Source organism: Eubalaena glacialis, chromosome 16 (genome assembly GCF_028564815.1).
Source record: "Eubalaena glacialis isolate mEubGla1 chromosome 16, mEubGla1.1.hap2.+ XY, whole genome shotgun sequence".
Taxonomy (NCBI): domain Eukaryota; kingdom Metazoa; phylum Chordata; class Mammalia; order Artiodactyla; family Balaenidae; genus Eubalaena; species Eubalaena glacialis.
The window spans coordinates 76472079-76487664 of NC_083731.1; the positions used below are offsets into that span (position 1 = coordinate 76472079).

Sequence of the window (15586 nt, forward strand, 5' to 3'; positions counted from 1 at the left end):
GAAATCAGGGAGAAAATACACTATTGGAGTGAATCTCATGCAGAGACAATGGAAGGATACCAAAGAAGAAAGGAAAGGCATGTGGCATGTGCAGGAATCCTGAAAAGGCTGTGTGGCTGGATAGATTAGACTTGGCTAGTTTGTACATCAAGAAGAGTCTGAATTTTTTTTCTTTTTTTTGGCCGCACTGTGCACCTTGTGGGATTTTAGTTCCCCGACCAGGGATCGAACCCGGGCCCTCAGCAATGAAAGTGTGGAGTCCTAACCACTGGACCACCAGGGAATTCCCAAGAAGAGTCTGAATTTTATCCTGTGCATAACAAAAGACCATTGTGAGTTGGAAAGTAATAACGGTATCAGATTTGCACTGTAGAAAATGAACTGTGGCAGCAGAGGGGAGGATAGAAGGGTTTTTTTTGAAAGATAATTTAAATCACAACTGTTTTTTTAGGTAACTATAGAAACAGTGTGTATCTGGGTCAGAAGGGAAAGTGACAAGAGATGAAGAGATCCATTAGGAGAATTACATTAGAAAAAAGTCCTTCATTCACTCAATAAACATTTATTGAGCAGCTATATGCTCCAGGCACTGAGGATACATCAATGAAAAACAAGGGTAAAAAACAGAGATAGTTCTCATGGATAGCTTACTATATTACAGCTGGGGAAAATGGCTAACATTTATATAGCACTTACTCTGTGCCAATCATTATTTTACGCAGTTTACTTTTAATAAATCATTTAAGATAAACCACACTGATGTGGTTCTAATGGGATCAATAGCCATAGAGTTAGTGAAGGAATCTGATTCAACAGAAATTCAGGAAGCAGGTAAAATTGACTGGTTTAGTAACTGGATGGCTATGCATGGTGAAAAAAAATGGTTCTTGAGGTCTAGGTAGCAAGAATAACTTTTTCTTAAATGGTTAATAACAATTTCTTAAATGGTTAAGTGTAGCCTACTTTTCTTAATTCTATAGCAATGATGCCGTGCATTTAATTTGGGGCTATTTCTGCATAAAAATAAAGTAAAGCAAGAGAAGGATTATGGGAACACAAAATGGTTCTTCTCTGTCTCTTGGATTTCTGAAGTCTACTAACCAGTTTTACCACTTTATTTTCAATTTCTGAAGTGGCTCTCTTGAGCTATGCTTAAAAACACTGTTTTCAGTGTTCTCAAATCATGCCTCTAATAACTATGTAAGTGGAGTTAAAGGTAACAGGTGGGGCATTACCAAGATGAAATGATTAGATCTTTCTGCACAGAGGAAACCAGCAAAGAAATAGAGAGCAGGCACGTCTGCTCTCTCAGTTTGGAGGAAAGTAGTCAGAGCTCTCTTGAAACAAAAAGAGGAGAATTGTGTCCTGGCTTCCTTCATCAGAATACCATGAAGGTGCTATTTTCCAAGCTTAAATCAAAATCAACAAGAAGAATAAAACGTAGTTCTAAATTGAAAACCAAACATAGCAAGATAATTTTGTTCCCTTAATCTTTTCTTTTAATTTCTTAGTACCAAGAATACTAATAGCCTCTGCAAAAAGTGAGTCTTATGTGAAATGGTACTTAGCCATAACTGAATAATTTATTCTGGAATCTTCTACCATAACAACAATATGAGAATTCTAAATGTGAACCACCTAAAGGTACACTGTCTTCTTAACCTTATATTTATTCCCTAAGTGAAAAATCGCTAATGATACCACTACTTGGCAATTGATTTTTTATCCTTAGGGGCAGAAACAGATCAATAAATTAATGATTTTAGTAAATTTACACTAACTGTTCTAAAAGAAAAGGTTCAGGAAAACTTTTTCCCCCTCATTTACATAAACATTATTGCTCCTAGGAAATGTACATTATGAAATCAATCTACATTTGTGAAGCAAGAACCAAAACATCTATATTTTGTGTGTGTGTGTGGTTCACATATTCCTTACTTTATCACAATGTTAAAAAACCATATTTTTCCTTATTTGCAATTGGGATTAGGTATGACATTTTTCCCTTTGACTTCACTGGAATATTGCAGAAAGCCCCATGGCTGTAAAACTTATCAGGTAGAAATAGATAAATAAAGCTGTTAAATAAAATCTACATATTACCCAATCATTATTTTTAAGAACATTAGAAGGACAAGATTTTAAAAAGCAGACAGTTTTCCTGTAAAATCACAGGAAAATAAGATTTTACATTTTTATTACACGGAATCAAGAAGTATCTGTTTAGTGGGGACTTGCCTGGTGGCACAGTGGTTAAGACTGCGCTCCCAATGCAGGGGGCCCGGGTTCGATCTCTGGTCAGGGAACTAGATCCCACATGCATGCCGCAACTAAGACCCGGAGCATCCAAATAAATTAGTTAATTAAAAAAAAAGAAGTATCTGCTTACTGCAAATAATTCACATAAGCAATATTCAGCTTTTAAGGAACATGTTAAGAGTAATATACAAACCCACGGCACTTATTTTCCAATGACATAAATGGAGAATTTCAAAATATATGCTCTTCTTATTACTTAAATTTACTAATTTTCTCAAAGATGATTTATTTGTTTTTTTCTTTATGATAATGATTAAATGGAACATCTGTCAGGTGCATAACTATACTACAGTATAGTTTAGTACAGCATTCTATACTAAATATATTTAGGAGATTCTAAGACCTGAACAAACATGGTATTTTATCACTGTCTTTGGCTGGTTGTGTCCCAGCGTATTAGACTTGCGATCAAAACTGTCCCTCAAACCTCACAATTGCTAAATCAAGATGTTTTGGAGTACTACATTTTGGTAAAAGCATGTTACTATATTTAACCTTCAAGTCTATAAAAATTATATTTCCAGTCATTAAAAAAGAGAAGTAAAACATGTACAGTGAAAAGAAGTACAGTGTTTTGTATTTCGATGATTTGGCCAAAGTGAAAACTCATTATTATTAGATTAATGGAAATCTTAGTTTAGCTACTTACTAGTGGTCCAATAACTTTGGAAGCATTCTTAGCCTTTAGATTCAGCATTGAAGAAGTGTTAATTATTCTTCCACTTTTGTCCCTGTATATCCCATCTTTCCACCAAAAACAAAGTCAGACAGTCAAACTTTATACACAGTTGAGAAAGGCAAGCACAAGGAAGAAAGGAAGAAAGAAAAGGACAGAAGGAGGAGCGAGAGAGGGAAAATAAGCAAGGAAAAAAAAAAAAAGAAAGACAAATAGAAAGAGAAGCTCTGGAAACCCTAATAGTAGTAGCTACCTGCACAGTTCTTACTATGCCGCAGGATCTGTGCTGCATGAATGATCCTATTTCCACGAATAATCTTACTTAAATCTTCAAAAGAACCCTATTAGCTAGGTACTATTATTGTCCCACTTTACAAATGAAACTGAGGCTTGGAAAGGTTCAGTCTCTTGGCTCAGGGTCACATCACCAATTGGTATTTGTCCCAGTTCTAACTCCAGAGGCTGCGCCCCTCACTTGGATGGAAAGGAAGATAAGCAAGGTCAAGAGGTTGACCTTCCTGTGTACACATTTCAAAGAAGTAAGACATCTCATAATTAATATGTTGGAAAGGACCTCTTAATTTCCCTTCAACCTTTTCCATGCCCCGCTAGTCTTTTCCGTCTCAACAAATGGCAGCACCATTCTCCGCTGGCCAAGAAACCCAGAATCATGCTTAATTCTCTTTTATCCTTACCCCATAATCCAATCCATCAGTAAGTACTATAGATTGAGATCTGAAATTATGCAAGCCTATCTTCTTCTCTCTGTATCAGATGTCTTCCTGCATCAGCCCCTGCTTTCTCCTTGATACATCCCCTTGACTCTCCACAGCTACAAGAGTCATCATCTGAAAACATAAACTGGAACGTGTTACTCCCTTGTTTTAAAATGATTTGGGTTCCCTGTGCTATACAGTAGGTCCTTGTCGGTTATCCATTTAAAATATAGCAGTGTGTATATGTCAATCCCAAACTCTGTTCAATATTCTGTAACAACCTAAATGGGAAAAGAATTTGAAAAAGAATAGATACATGTATATGTATCACTGAATCACTTTGCTGGGCACCTGAAACTAACACAACATTGTTAATCAACTATACTCCAAAATAAAATAAAAAGTTAAAGAAAATGATTTGGGGGATTCTCTTTCCCTCAGAACAAAGTCGAAATTACTGCCCTGGGTTTATAAGGCTCTCGCCCCAGTCTGTCTCCCGAGCATCATCTTGTCCCACCCTCTGGTTTGTTAACTGAGCTCCAGGTGTGTTGATGTTCTTCCGGTCACTCGAACACACCAAGCTCAGTGCCATCGCACGTGCTTTTCCCTCCACCTGGCACATTTCTTCCTCCCTTCTTCCTGACGCAGCTTCATCTCATCCTAGGTCTAAGCTTAAATAGTACACCTTTCAGAGGCCTTTCCTGACATCTGCATCTCTATCTTGGATTTAATTATAACCCCCATAATACTTTAAACAATGTATACGTGTTGTATTTGTCTACTGTTTTATCATCCATAGCTATCAGAACCTCAGGTCAGAGGTCATAACTGCCATGATCGTCATTATTTTCCAAGATCCCAATAGACACCTGAAACATAGTTGGGGCACCAAAAATACTTGTTGAATAATTCAATAAATAAGTGAATAGGGAAACTCTTTAAGTTTCACCATAGAAACTCTGAACCTTCTCTTCCACTGCATTCTGGTTCTCTGTTGTATTCTTATAGGTTCTAGCAAATATAGAATCATACTAATTACAACTGTCATTGAACACCATGGTCTATTTCTCCCGGCCACGCAGAGCAAATTTAAAAAGACAGACTGGGATATTACTGAGTAATGTAATACTTACCACAAATAAATATTTGATTTGAGATTATGGTATTTTAGTCACTAATGAAAGATCTGCTTAGTTTTTAAAAGGTGATTATCATTTGTTTTTAGAGTAAATATAGAACCATGCTAAACGTCTAAAAATGTGTCTAATGAGGATTCATATTCATGGGAAGATTTAATGATTTAAGAAAAGTTTCCTCTGAGCTAAAGCTAATGAAAACAGTACAGCCATATGACATATAATTTTGGAATGAACTTAAAGAATAATAACTAATAAAATTTAGTCTATATTTTTCTATTTAAAAGGTACAACTTCTTTCATGGACAGTACAGTACAGGTATTTTATAGATTCATGCTTTTAAAGGCAGGGATCTGGCGTAGAAAGATCTTGATGACTTGAACTGTTCTGAACTGTTCAATGAAAAAGGAAAGGCTTACAAACATTATGCCATAGTCGCCAACACCTTCTCCCAGGATCTGTATTCTAGTGGATCTGTGTTCTCTTACAGATTAAAAATACTCGTATCAGTGCCTGACATTACTTCACCGTCTTATTATAACCCCCTGAGGCACTAGTGTCTTTCCTCTGGTTCTCATGTCACTAGTAATTAACTTTATTGCCAAGAATGTTTGCTTTTTTTCTCTCAGCTGAATGTCTGTAAAATCTTTTAATGCTTGTACTCAGACCTCATTTTCCGACTTACTGCACTTATTTATATTTTTCCAGCCCTTGCTTTAAATTCAAGCTAATTATCAATAATGACTTTGCTTTAAACCCTGAAGTTACTGGTCACCTTCCAGCAAAAACTTGTGCTTCTTCTAAACCAGCATGAAGAGCTTCCAGTCTCCTGGTGTCTTGAGTATTCAACCATCAGGTACGGAATAAAATTCTGAAAGCCTCATCCTTAACTGACATTTCATATACAGAAATGACTCTGCAGCTTTTTCTACTATGTCAAGAAGCTATTTATATCTTTCAATAGCATATGAATTAGGGATCTTGGCGGATGAAAAACTGGGCACCGCAAGGCACAATCAAAGACAGTGGCAACACATGTCTGGCTACGGACCAGATACATTATAATGGCCAACACGCATATCATGTCTGACGCCCAGTTTCAGTGCCAAAACCAGAGAAAGACTCTCATAGACGGTGTGCCCATGTCATATGAGAGCTCAAATGAGGAAGCGGCAAACCAGTTTTCATAATGGAGAAAAAAGTAGGGCTCCTCCTACTAAGTATACCGGGCCAGACGATCACGTATCCTAATTCTTTCTTCTGCCCATCAGGAAGTATCTTGATTTATGTCAGAGTTTGGGATTGACATGTACACACGGCTATATGTAAAATAGATAACCAACAAGGACCTACTGCATAGCACAGGGAACTCTGCTCAATACTCTGTAATAACCTAAATGGGAAAAGAATTTGACAAAGAATAGGTACATGTATATGTACAACTGAATCATTTTGCTGGTGCACCTGAAACTAACACAACATTGTTAATCAACTATACTCCAACATAAAATACAAATTAAAAAAAGAGAGAAATATTGCAGAAAAAAAAGAAGTATCTTGAATCTGATGCTCAGGCTTTGAGACTTGAAACAAGCAAACAAACAAGAAGCATAAAAATGTACATAATGACCTTTTAATAAGAACTGAGGATACTTTATGCTAATATAGCTTTCTACTACTCTCCCTGTCATAAAGTTGTCTCACATGAGGCAAAAAAATTGGGGTGACTAAAAATACTTAAGGCAGTGGTGCTGACTTAAAAATTTCAGTGATTTATAGAAAATGTTGATTTCTTTTTAAATTTTAAAATTGTATAATTGTTTATATAACATACTGACAACTTTTTTTTTCTGAAAAGAATTCTTTAAGAATAACATGAGCTCTAAACTGGTGGTTACTGTGAATCTCTTCAATCTTAAGTGTATTTCACTGAAGGTTTCAAAGGCATTCTTACAGCAGTTAGTTTCATGTGTTTAAAAATGTGAAAGCTTTACTAAAAATCTTTTTTGGTGCCACAAGGATTTAAATCAATGCTAGGATAAGAGAATGTTCTAAAGGAATGCAAAGGGTCCCCTGGGAACTGTTTATAGGAGCTTTTTGTAGAATACTATTTAATTGATCCTTATATAAAATAGAGCTTCTTTTGGCCATTTGTCTATTCATTTATTTTAATATTTGTTTAATATTTACTGTGTGTTCACCCCTGGATAGGCCTTGTGGTATAAAGATTAATGACACCTTTTTTTGACTTGAAAAAGTTTCGTCTCTACTAATGGAGGTCTTCACATTAGCAAATAATCAGAATACAACATTCTTGTTCTAAAGAAAGGTAGGGATAGAAGCACAAAAAAAGGGCATGGTTAATTTTGTAATCAAGATATTGGGAGCAACTTTGGAGAGGGAATGACATCTGAGTTGAAAGTTGAGGAGTGATTAGCAGTCATTAGGGCTGAGGGTGGGACATACCTGGAATAGTTACATGAGACTGGATTTCACATCATAATAAAGAGCTAGACGATTTCCTTGGAGACAAAACTAAAAAGGGACAGGAGCGCTTTCATGTTAGAATACTTATAATGTTAGAAGAGGAAAATTACAGAGTTAAATGCTGAGAAGAAATCAGGTCAAATATGCTCTATTATGAAGGGGATAAAAGAATACATGTCTTTTCAAGGATGTGCTTCTTGTAAGCAACATGTAATTAGGTTTGTTTTCTTATCCAGTTTGACAACTTTTATATTCTAATTAGAACATTTAGTTCACTTACATTTAATATAATTATCGATACATTTTGCTTTATATCTATCATCATAATATTTTTTTTCTTTTTGTTTCTTCTGTTCTATGTTCTGTTTTCTCTCATTTCTTGTTTTCTTTTGGATTTATTTTATTATTATTAGTTTTCTAATTTCTTCCATCTATTAGCTTAGGGAAAAAAAAAAAAAAAAAGAATACATGCTTTTTATCTTCCCACAAAATTCCAAGTACTAGATCTGGAATTTTAATCCAAAGAGGCAATTATCAAAGGAGGATGTGTTTTCCAAGTCTGTATTGTTATCATTACATTGAATTACCCTTGAGAAGACATAAAGGGTAAAAGCAAAAGAGATGGAAGACGGTTTAGCTAAATCCATGGGTGATTGCTACCCACACTTACATACAAAAGCTCTTTGGATGAAGTCACAGATAACAGGAACACACTTCCTAATTTCAGAGTTTGACCTTTTAGATTGTAACTATGAAAATGCATGTGTTGATTGGCCCCAGAAAACTGGATGGATGACCTATTTCGATGTAACATTTTCATGGGTTTTTTTTTTTTGGGCTGCGCCGCGCGGCTTGTGGGATTTTAGTTTCCTGACCAGGGACTGAACCTGGGCCCTCAGCAGTGAGAGTGCAGAGGCCTAAGCAATGGACTATCGGGGAATTTCCTCAGGTTCTTCACTAATATTCCAATAAACGTATTTCACTACTAAATGATCATTTGAAGAATTACAATATGACAATTTATAATTATGAATTTTAAGGGCTGCATAACATTTTCTGATGTAGATACCATTACTAAAACGCTCTACTTTTATTGGCATTTAGAGTAATTTCCAGATTGCTACTTTTCGCATGGTGACATACACGTGCCTACAAATTTTTGCTTCTGTTGAGCCATGTCTCAAGTGGAATATTATAGCCTTCTTGACTTCATCTCCGTATTCACAGATGTTTCTTCAACTTTATTTTCTCAGTTTACAACCTCACAAATAGTTTGGAAGTGTACCTCTTTCATCATAATCCCTGAAGTGAATTTTTTAAAAGTTTCTTTGTAATTTAATTGATAAAATAATTATAAAATGGTACCTTTGTGACCAGCTAGAAGGGTGGGATAGGGAGGGTGGGAGGGAGGGAGACGCAGGAGGGAAGAGATAATGGGGATATATGTATATGTATAACTGCTTCACTTCGTTAGAAAGCAGAAACTAACACACCATTGTAAAGCAATTATACTCCAATATAAACATTAAAAAAAATGGTACCTTAAGGTTGATTTGATTTGTGTTTATTTCAACTTTAGAAAGAATAAATTTTTTTCCACATGTAGTTAGAAAAATTACAGTGTGATACCAGGAAAGAATACTATAAATGTTAGGATGCAGTGAACTTTAAAGTATTCTAAAATAAAACTGTACACCTCAGAGGATGCAGAACTTTTTGTCTCTCAGCAGATCCTACTCTGACTTCATTCTCGTCTATCAAACATGCCTAAAAACTCAGTCCGGAGAGCCCAGAAGAATTCAAGTTCCTCCCTCTTATGCCAATCCTGAATAAGTGTCAAAGTTACTGTTTGAGGAAAGAATGTGGGATTCAAATTGGCCTCTAGCTGCCTGGTTATACAACTTGAAGGAGGTCAGTTACCTATATCTGTGACTCAGTTTCCTCATCTGCCAAATATATGTATTTTTAACTGTGCTCGGAGCTGAGAAGGCAAAATTGCATAAATGATAGTTCTAATAAAAGATCTAATGGAAAGAATCCTGACATATGAGAATCTGTGTGCATGCGGGGGTGTGTGTGTGTGTGTGTGTGTATACATGTGCTATATTAACCAACATTCATTAAGTCCAAACACAGTAGAACTCCGAGGTGAAAATCCTGACGTTATCTATTCTTCAATTAGTGTATTCTTAAGTCCGGTCTTTTGGTAATTGCCCCAAAGCCCTCCAAACACTAAAAAGTAGTAGCTCTGTCCTAAGCACCAATCCATTAGTCGTGGGTGGTCTTAACCGGTTAGGACATTATAACAGGAGAATTCTGTGGCTAGCCAGGTTCTTATGATAATATAATTAAATCGAAAACAAGGGATTTTAATTTTCTGTTCTCCTCAGCCTCCTCTCCCATTCTTGACTCCTGAAATTAAAAGCTATGCTTTATTTTTAATGTTATTTGAGGATTATATTTGCTCCAGTAATTTCCTTAGATAGTCACGGTCCTAAAATCAATCTGGTTGACTTGAAGAAAGTGATTTTTAGTGAGTTGGAGAGAGAATTGGTAGTAGAGAGTTGATTGATTTTATGCCATGGTGCCTTGACTTGCTTCTCAGATCTGAAATACTAGAAGCATTTCATATATTTCATGGGAATGGTGTATGGATATGCTTACTATAATTGTATAAAGTAAATGATAATAAATGACTACAGCTGAATTCAGTAACTAAACCCTCTGGTGCAAAAAGTCTGTCATCAAATGCATGAGAAGAGTAAGTACCCTTGAGGGAGCTCTGTTACTTCCTGGATGGATGGATGGATGTGTTTGGGGAAGTTACCTGGCTACTCTGAGACCTAGATCCTTCCAACTGAGAAACAAGGATAATCCTTGTTCATAAGATTCAATCCTTGCATTACCTGACATAATTCCTGAGGCATACATATCTTGGAGAAGTGTCAAACGACATCACAAATGTGTCTTCATAAACATGTCATCTAGTTCATGAAATTTACATTGCTACATTTGAAGATTTTGAAAATAAACGTTCATATTACAGTCTATAAAATAGGTCTTTTCTAGAGTATATTTTGATGAAATTACTGACTGTACTACTAGAAGATATAATACCTAGGTCCGAAAAAATTCATAATTCTTAGTATAATATTTTTGTAGAGAGGAAGAATATCTTTATTTTTTCTTTTATCACAAATATTGCAAACATTTTTTTTACTTCTGTTTAGCAAAATACCTCACACTTCCCAGAGAGGAGAATTTCATTCAAGATACTCTGTAAGTTTAAATAGTATTGTACTTCTCATTGATATATTAGAATATGTTACAAAAGACAGTGCAAAAATCCTTAAAAAATAAGTATCAGATTGAAACTATTTTGAAATACATACATGACTTTCTATTTTTTAATCTTGCAGGTCTCTGTATTTATTCTGTCAAAGGGAAGTTTTCTTGCATCAGGGAAATTAAGATAAATTCTGTTCCACAGAGTTGCCAGAATCTGCCTGAGATCTGTAAGTAATGCTAAGTCAGTGGGGGGAGAAGAGTAAAGGACAATATCTCTGGAATTTTTCTCTCTCACATGAAACTCTAGCTCTGAAAAAGCTCCCAAAATGATTTAGTTCCTATTTCCATAAACACAATCTTTAGAGGCTCAGCCACTTTTTCAGTGAATCCAAAAATAAACCCAGTCTCTTCAGCTAGTCATTCCTCACTTAATATTTTGAAATATGATACAGCATAATGTTTTCCAAAGTTTGAATACAGACCAAAATTTTAAAGTAATTGCTACCATTCCATTCAGCTAAGGAAAGAAAAGTGCATAATTATAGAGCATATATATGTATAAAAAGAAAGAAAAAGCAAAATGTATAAAAAAGTATAGGCTATAATGTCTTGGAATTGTAGTCATTGGATTTCAAACATTTTTGGGGAATTTTAAAGAAAATCATACTTTTGCTGTTGAGGTTTATTCAGTCATTCGGAAAGATATACACGGTGTTTGGAACCAACGATTTAGTCCTTACATTTATATATATATATATACATATATATATAAAATATATGTATATCTATATATAAGACAAATTTGAATTATTTCAGAGTCTCACTCTAAAGTTTACTTGCAGTAGTATTTCCCATTTGGGCAGCAAGATTCAACAAGCAGATTATTTTCTGATAAGTTGATTTCCTTCTCAGAACTTGTTTTCATACTAAGATTCATTTATCAATATGTAGAATACTAAAGTATGATTTGGTTGCTAAGAAAATAAAGGCATTAAACTTATTAAATTTAGTTGAACCCAAGTTAACACACTTTTTTTTTTTCCTCTCTGGCACACACCCAGCAGATGTCATTTTTCAGAGCTGTGATCCTGTTACGTCCAACGACATTTTAAACAAGTGCTATTTAATGCTTCAAAATAATAGGAAGGGTAAGCATGGAATCTTTTTGAGATCGATGACAGAATAGTGTGCGTTTTTATAAAGCATTGTAAGAAAACAGGTGACTGAATCATTTCTCCCTCTCTCTTCTCTCACACACAGGTCCCCTCATTTCCTGTGTCCTGTTCACACATTCTTCCTGAGGTTCTTTTCCTTCTCCTGAGAGCAAGTGAGAACACAAACACCCTTACGATCAATCTAGAAGTGGCCAGCTTTCCTCCTAGGCTGCAGGGTGAGGAAGGGAGCTGAAGAGTGTGAGAGGCAGTCAGGTCTCTGGGGGAGCGATGACAATAAATTACTGAGGTGACTTAGATCCCAGGCCATAGTCTATTCTCTGCAGTATTCAGACTTCACCAAGGAAAAGCTGAGCTAGACCAAGTCACAAAGTCCCCCAAACTAAGAAAACTAAGAAAATCATTAGACGTACTGAGCTTGATACACATTTATTTAGCACTGATTTCTTGGTGAAGGCGACGTATTATCCACCAGCATTAGTCCACACAGCACCCGAGAAAATTAGAAAAAGGCACCCCCTTTGGGCAGACACACCTAGGTAGAACACATGGTTTGCAAGTGGGGCTGGGCTGGTCCCAACATCCTCCTGTGGCCTCAAGCAGGCAGCTTTATGCAGAGTATAATCTGAACAACTGGACATGGGGATCCTATCTACATAGATCTTTCTCTTTAGTGTTTTACAAATCATAAGACAAGAATAATATAACTAGAACATGTATCTACAATCATTGCAGAGTAGTATTGTGTCAGACTGAGAATGTAAGATTTTCATGAGCAAATACCAACTTCACTCAGTACAAATTCAGGTGAGCATAAACTGATACTTGATACCAATTCCCTGTAATAAAGTTGTCAAAGAGCAATGAATAAAAGTCACTCTCCTTGTTTATACTAACAGGAGAGTGAATACTTACCACCATCTTCAACTGTAAAATGGAATATGTCACTTGTGGCATTAGCCCCTTCTCTCAAGACGTAGCATATTTTCATATCATCAATGTCAGCTAGAAAATAACCAAAGTAGAAGATGATTAATTACTAGGGCAAAACTGGTGACTCATCATTTATGGTAAATCCTATTGGCTATTACTTTTCTGAGCCATGTTTAGATCTCCTTCTTCTCCTAAGGGAAAGAGTGTTATCCTATTTCTCATATCTCTAAGCCCCTTGATTTCAGCTGTCCCTTGGAAATCTGATCCCTTACACAGATAGAATGCAAGAGCTAGGTTATAATAATAGCAAGGTGTTGCCCTTCCCAATGGTATTTGCATGTTCATGCACCAAAGGAGTGACTATCTAAATACGGAATGTCAGACTCCATAACAGGTGGAAGGGGAGATATTTTGAGGCATGGCAGATTTCCTGGCACTACTGAAATCACACCCTTTGCCTCCCTGTAGGACTGGACCTAAGAGGAAAGACGTTCCTTGGCTCTACCTCAGGCTAACTTTTCTTACCTCTTGTGGTATAGCAGGCTGTTTTTAAGCTCTCCAAATTTTTGAAAGGAAAAATGAAGAAAATCTTTTTAAAAAAAATCCCACGGATTGAAATTACTATCATGACCCAATGCCAAAGAGAACTTAGAAAACATCGAGTAAAAGCTGAAACCTTTATTCAGAGTGAAAAGTTTTTCTGCCTCGGAAACACTTTTTCTAATGCTTTCTATTCTAGCTATGAAATTCACCGGCACAGTTTGCTTTCAGTGTTGACTAAAATACAATTCGAAAATTTATTCATCCATTTTATCAGTTTTTCTCCTTAATGATGCCACACAGACAACATAAAAAAACAAACATCATTCTGTTCTGTGATACTCACAGTAGACCTCTCTTGGATCTGGGCCAATCAGCAAGTAGTTATTTCCAAGGTTACATAAAACCAAGATCATAGCTAAAAATTGCTTCAACAATAGTATGTGTGTATTTATTTGTCTCGTGTGTGCTCTATGGTTTATTCATCTCCTAAGATCTCTCACAAGTTCATGCTAGGGAGTTTAAAGGCATTACATATAAGAAAATGATTTTATGAAAGAATAGTATCAAGTGATGCAAAGTATTAGAATCAACAAATGACTCCATGAATTTCTATAGCTCCACTTTACAGATGTGAAACATACGATCTACCTTGGCTCACACAGTTTTGAAAGGTGACTCGCTTACAATCAGACGTTTGAGGAGGGGAAAATCTGATTTAATAGTTAATAGTACCTTCTTGTTAATAGAGACACCTAAAGGTGAAGCAAGTTCAAGATGTGTTGTTCTCCCTTAGCATTTCTTTTCGAACTCTACTGTAATCTCCCCAAATTCTGCCTTTTTCTGCCTGGCTGCCTTTTGTAGAAGATAGAAAATTTCTTTTTTCAATCTGCTTTTTTGTTTCCACAGTCCTTTGCTCAGGATCTTACATTCAGTAAAGGCTCAAATGTTTGTTAGTCTAAAATGAGAGAGCCCGGAGGTCTGGTGGTCCACACCTGCATCTCTCCCTTCGTATGGATGGTGACTCTGAGGGGGTAAGGGGTGAAGCCCCCTGCACTGCTCTTTACCTGTTTTCTCTTACAACTCTTAACTTTTACAACCTTTAAATTATCGGTTAAGGAATGAAGAGAACTCTGCTCTGACTATAGGTCCTTAGCATAAAGACAACATCCTCCGGTCATGTGGGGAAGACCTTTGTCCAATGTTCCCATTCCTTCTTTAATTCTATAAGGAAATCTAAAGCCTCCACTATAGGAAAAAACAACAACTACAATACCCAATCCCTGTATCAGTGTTTTCTAAGCAGAAACTATAGTACTTGGGAGATAGTTTCATTGAAATAAAATACGTCTTCAAGACTGATTTTTAAGAACTTTTCTTTTTTAAAGTAATGAGAACATGAATTCAATTATAAGACATTCAGGTGTCAAATTTTCTCTCCAAGTTAGGCCTAAGCTATTGATTAGATGGAACAAACTACAACCCTTTTCATAATTCTGTTAATAATGCATTGTTCAAAAGCGGGGCTTTTAAAAAATCTCAAGTGAGTAAAGATTTTGATCATAACACTGTTATTCTACAGGTACCTCTAAAAATAACAAAACACACTATAAATATATATATATAAACACTTGCTTCTTAAGGCACAGAAGTATTAGGAAGATAAAAACCTGAGCCAAAATGTTATTTTCTTTCAGTAAACATCTAACAATTAACTAGATTTTCTTCTTATTGTTAAACATGCATCAAATTTATTTCAGTTTATCTACACAATCATTCCATGTTTTATTTTTTTAAAAATTCTAAATTCTTTAACATTCCTGGTAGTCACACCCTGGCTACCTTTGGGAAATTTCTGAAATTGATTTCTAAATTATCTCCCACAAGATATTATTATGTATTTATTGTAGAGAAAAAAATCCAGGTACTTGAGACAAGTGTGGGGTGGAGAGAGCAGGGAAGGGCATCTTGAGAAAGAGCAAAGTTTGAAATAACTAAATAATTTCCTTAATTTGTCTAATTCTACCTTGTTTACTTTTCCTAATAGTGAAATTTAATAAGTTTTAGAAATAATTTTTTTTTCTCTTAGGGACCATTTAGTCAATTTATTTGGCAATAGCCTTCCCAAGCCATATGTGCTAAGTGGACTTAATTCAGTGCATTGAAAATCCATCAAAATATAGTTCATCTCATCCCTTCATGATAAAACAAAAACAAAGGAAAAGACAGTACGGTCCTCACTTTAGACACTACTTTTACTTTCTCTACTGCAAGAGCAGCCATAGTAGCTCTATAATGGAGCTTTCTCCATTTTTACT

General features: G+C 35.6%; 1 protein-coding gene across 3 annotated transcripts in view; it reads right to left on the reverse strand.

Annotated features, from left to right (window-relative positions):
• Window positions 1-15586, reverse strand: part of FREM2 (FRAS1 related extracellular matrix 2) — a 153756-nt gene that overhangs the window by 130773 nt on the left and 7397 nt on the right. For all 3 annotated transcript variants that reach the window (XM_061171224.1, XM_061171225.1, XM_061171223.1), the window contains exon 2: window positions 12711-12800. In XM_061171224.1, the coding sequence (XP_061027207.1) occupies window positions 12711-12800 (90 nt within the window). The remainder of the gene's footprint in view (window positions 1-12710; window positions 12801-15586) is intronic.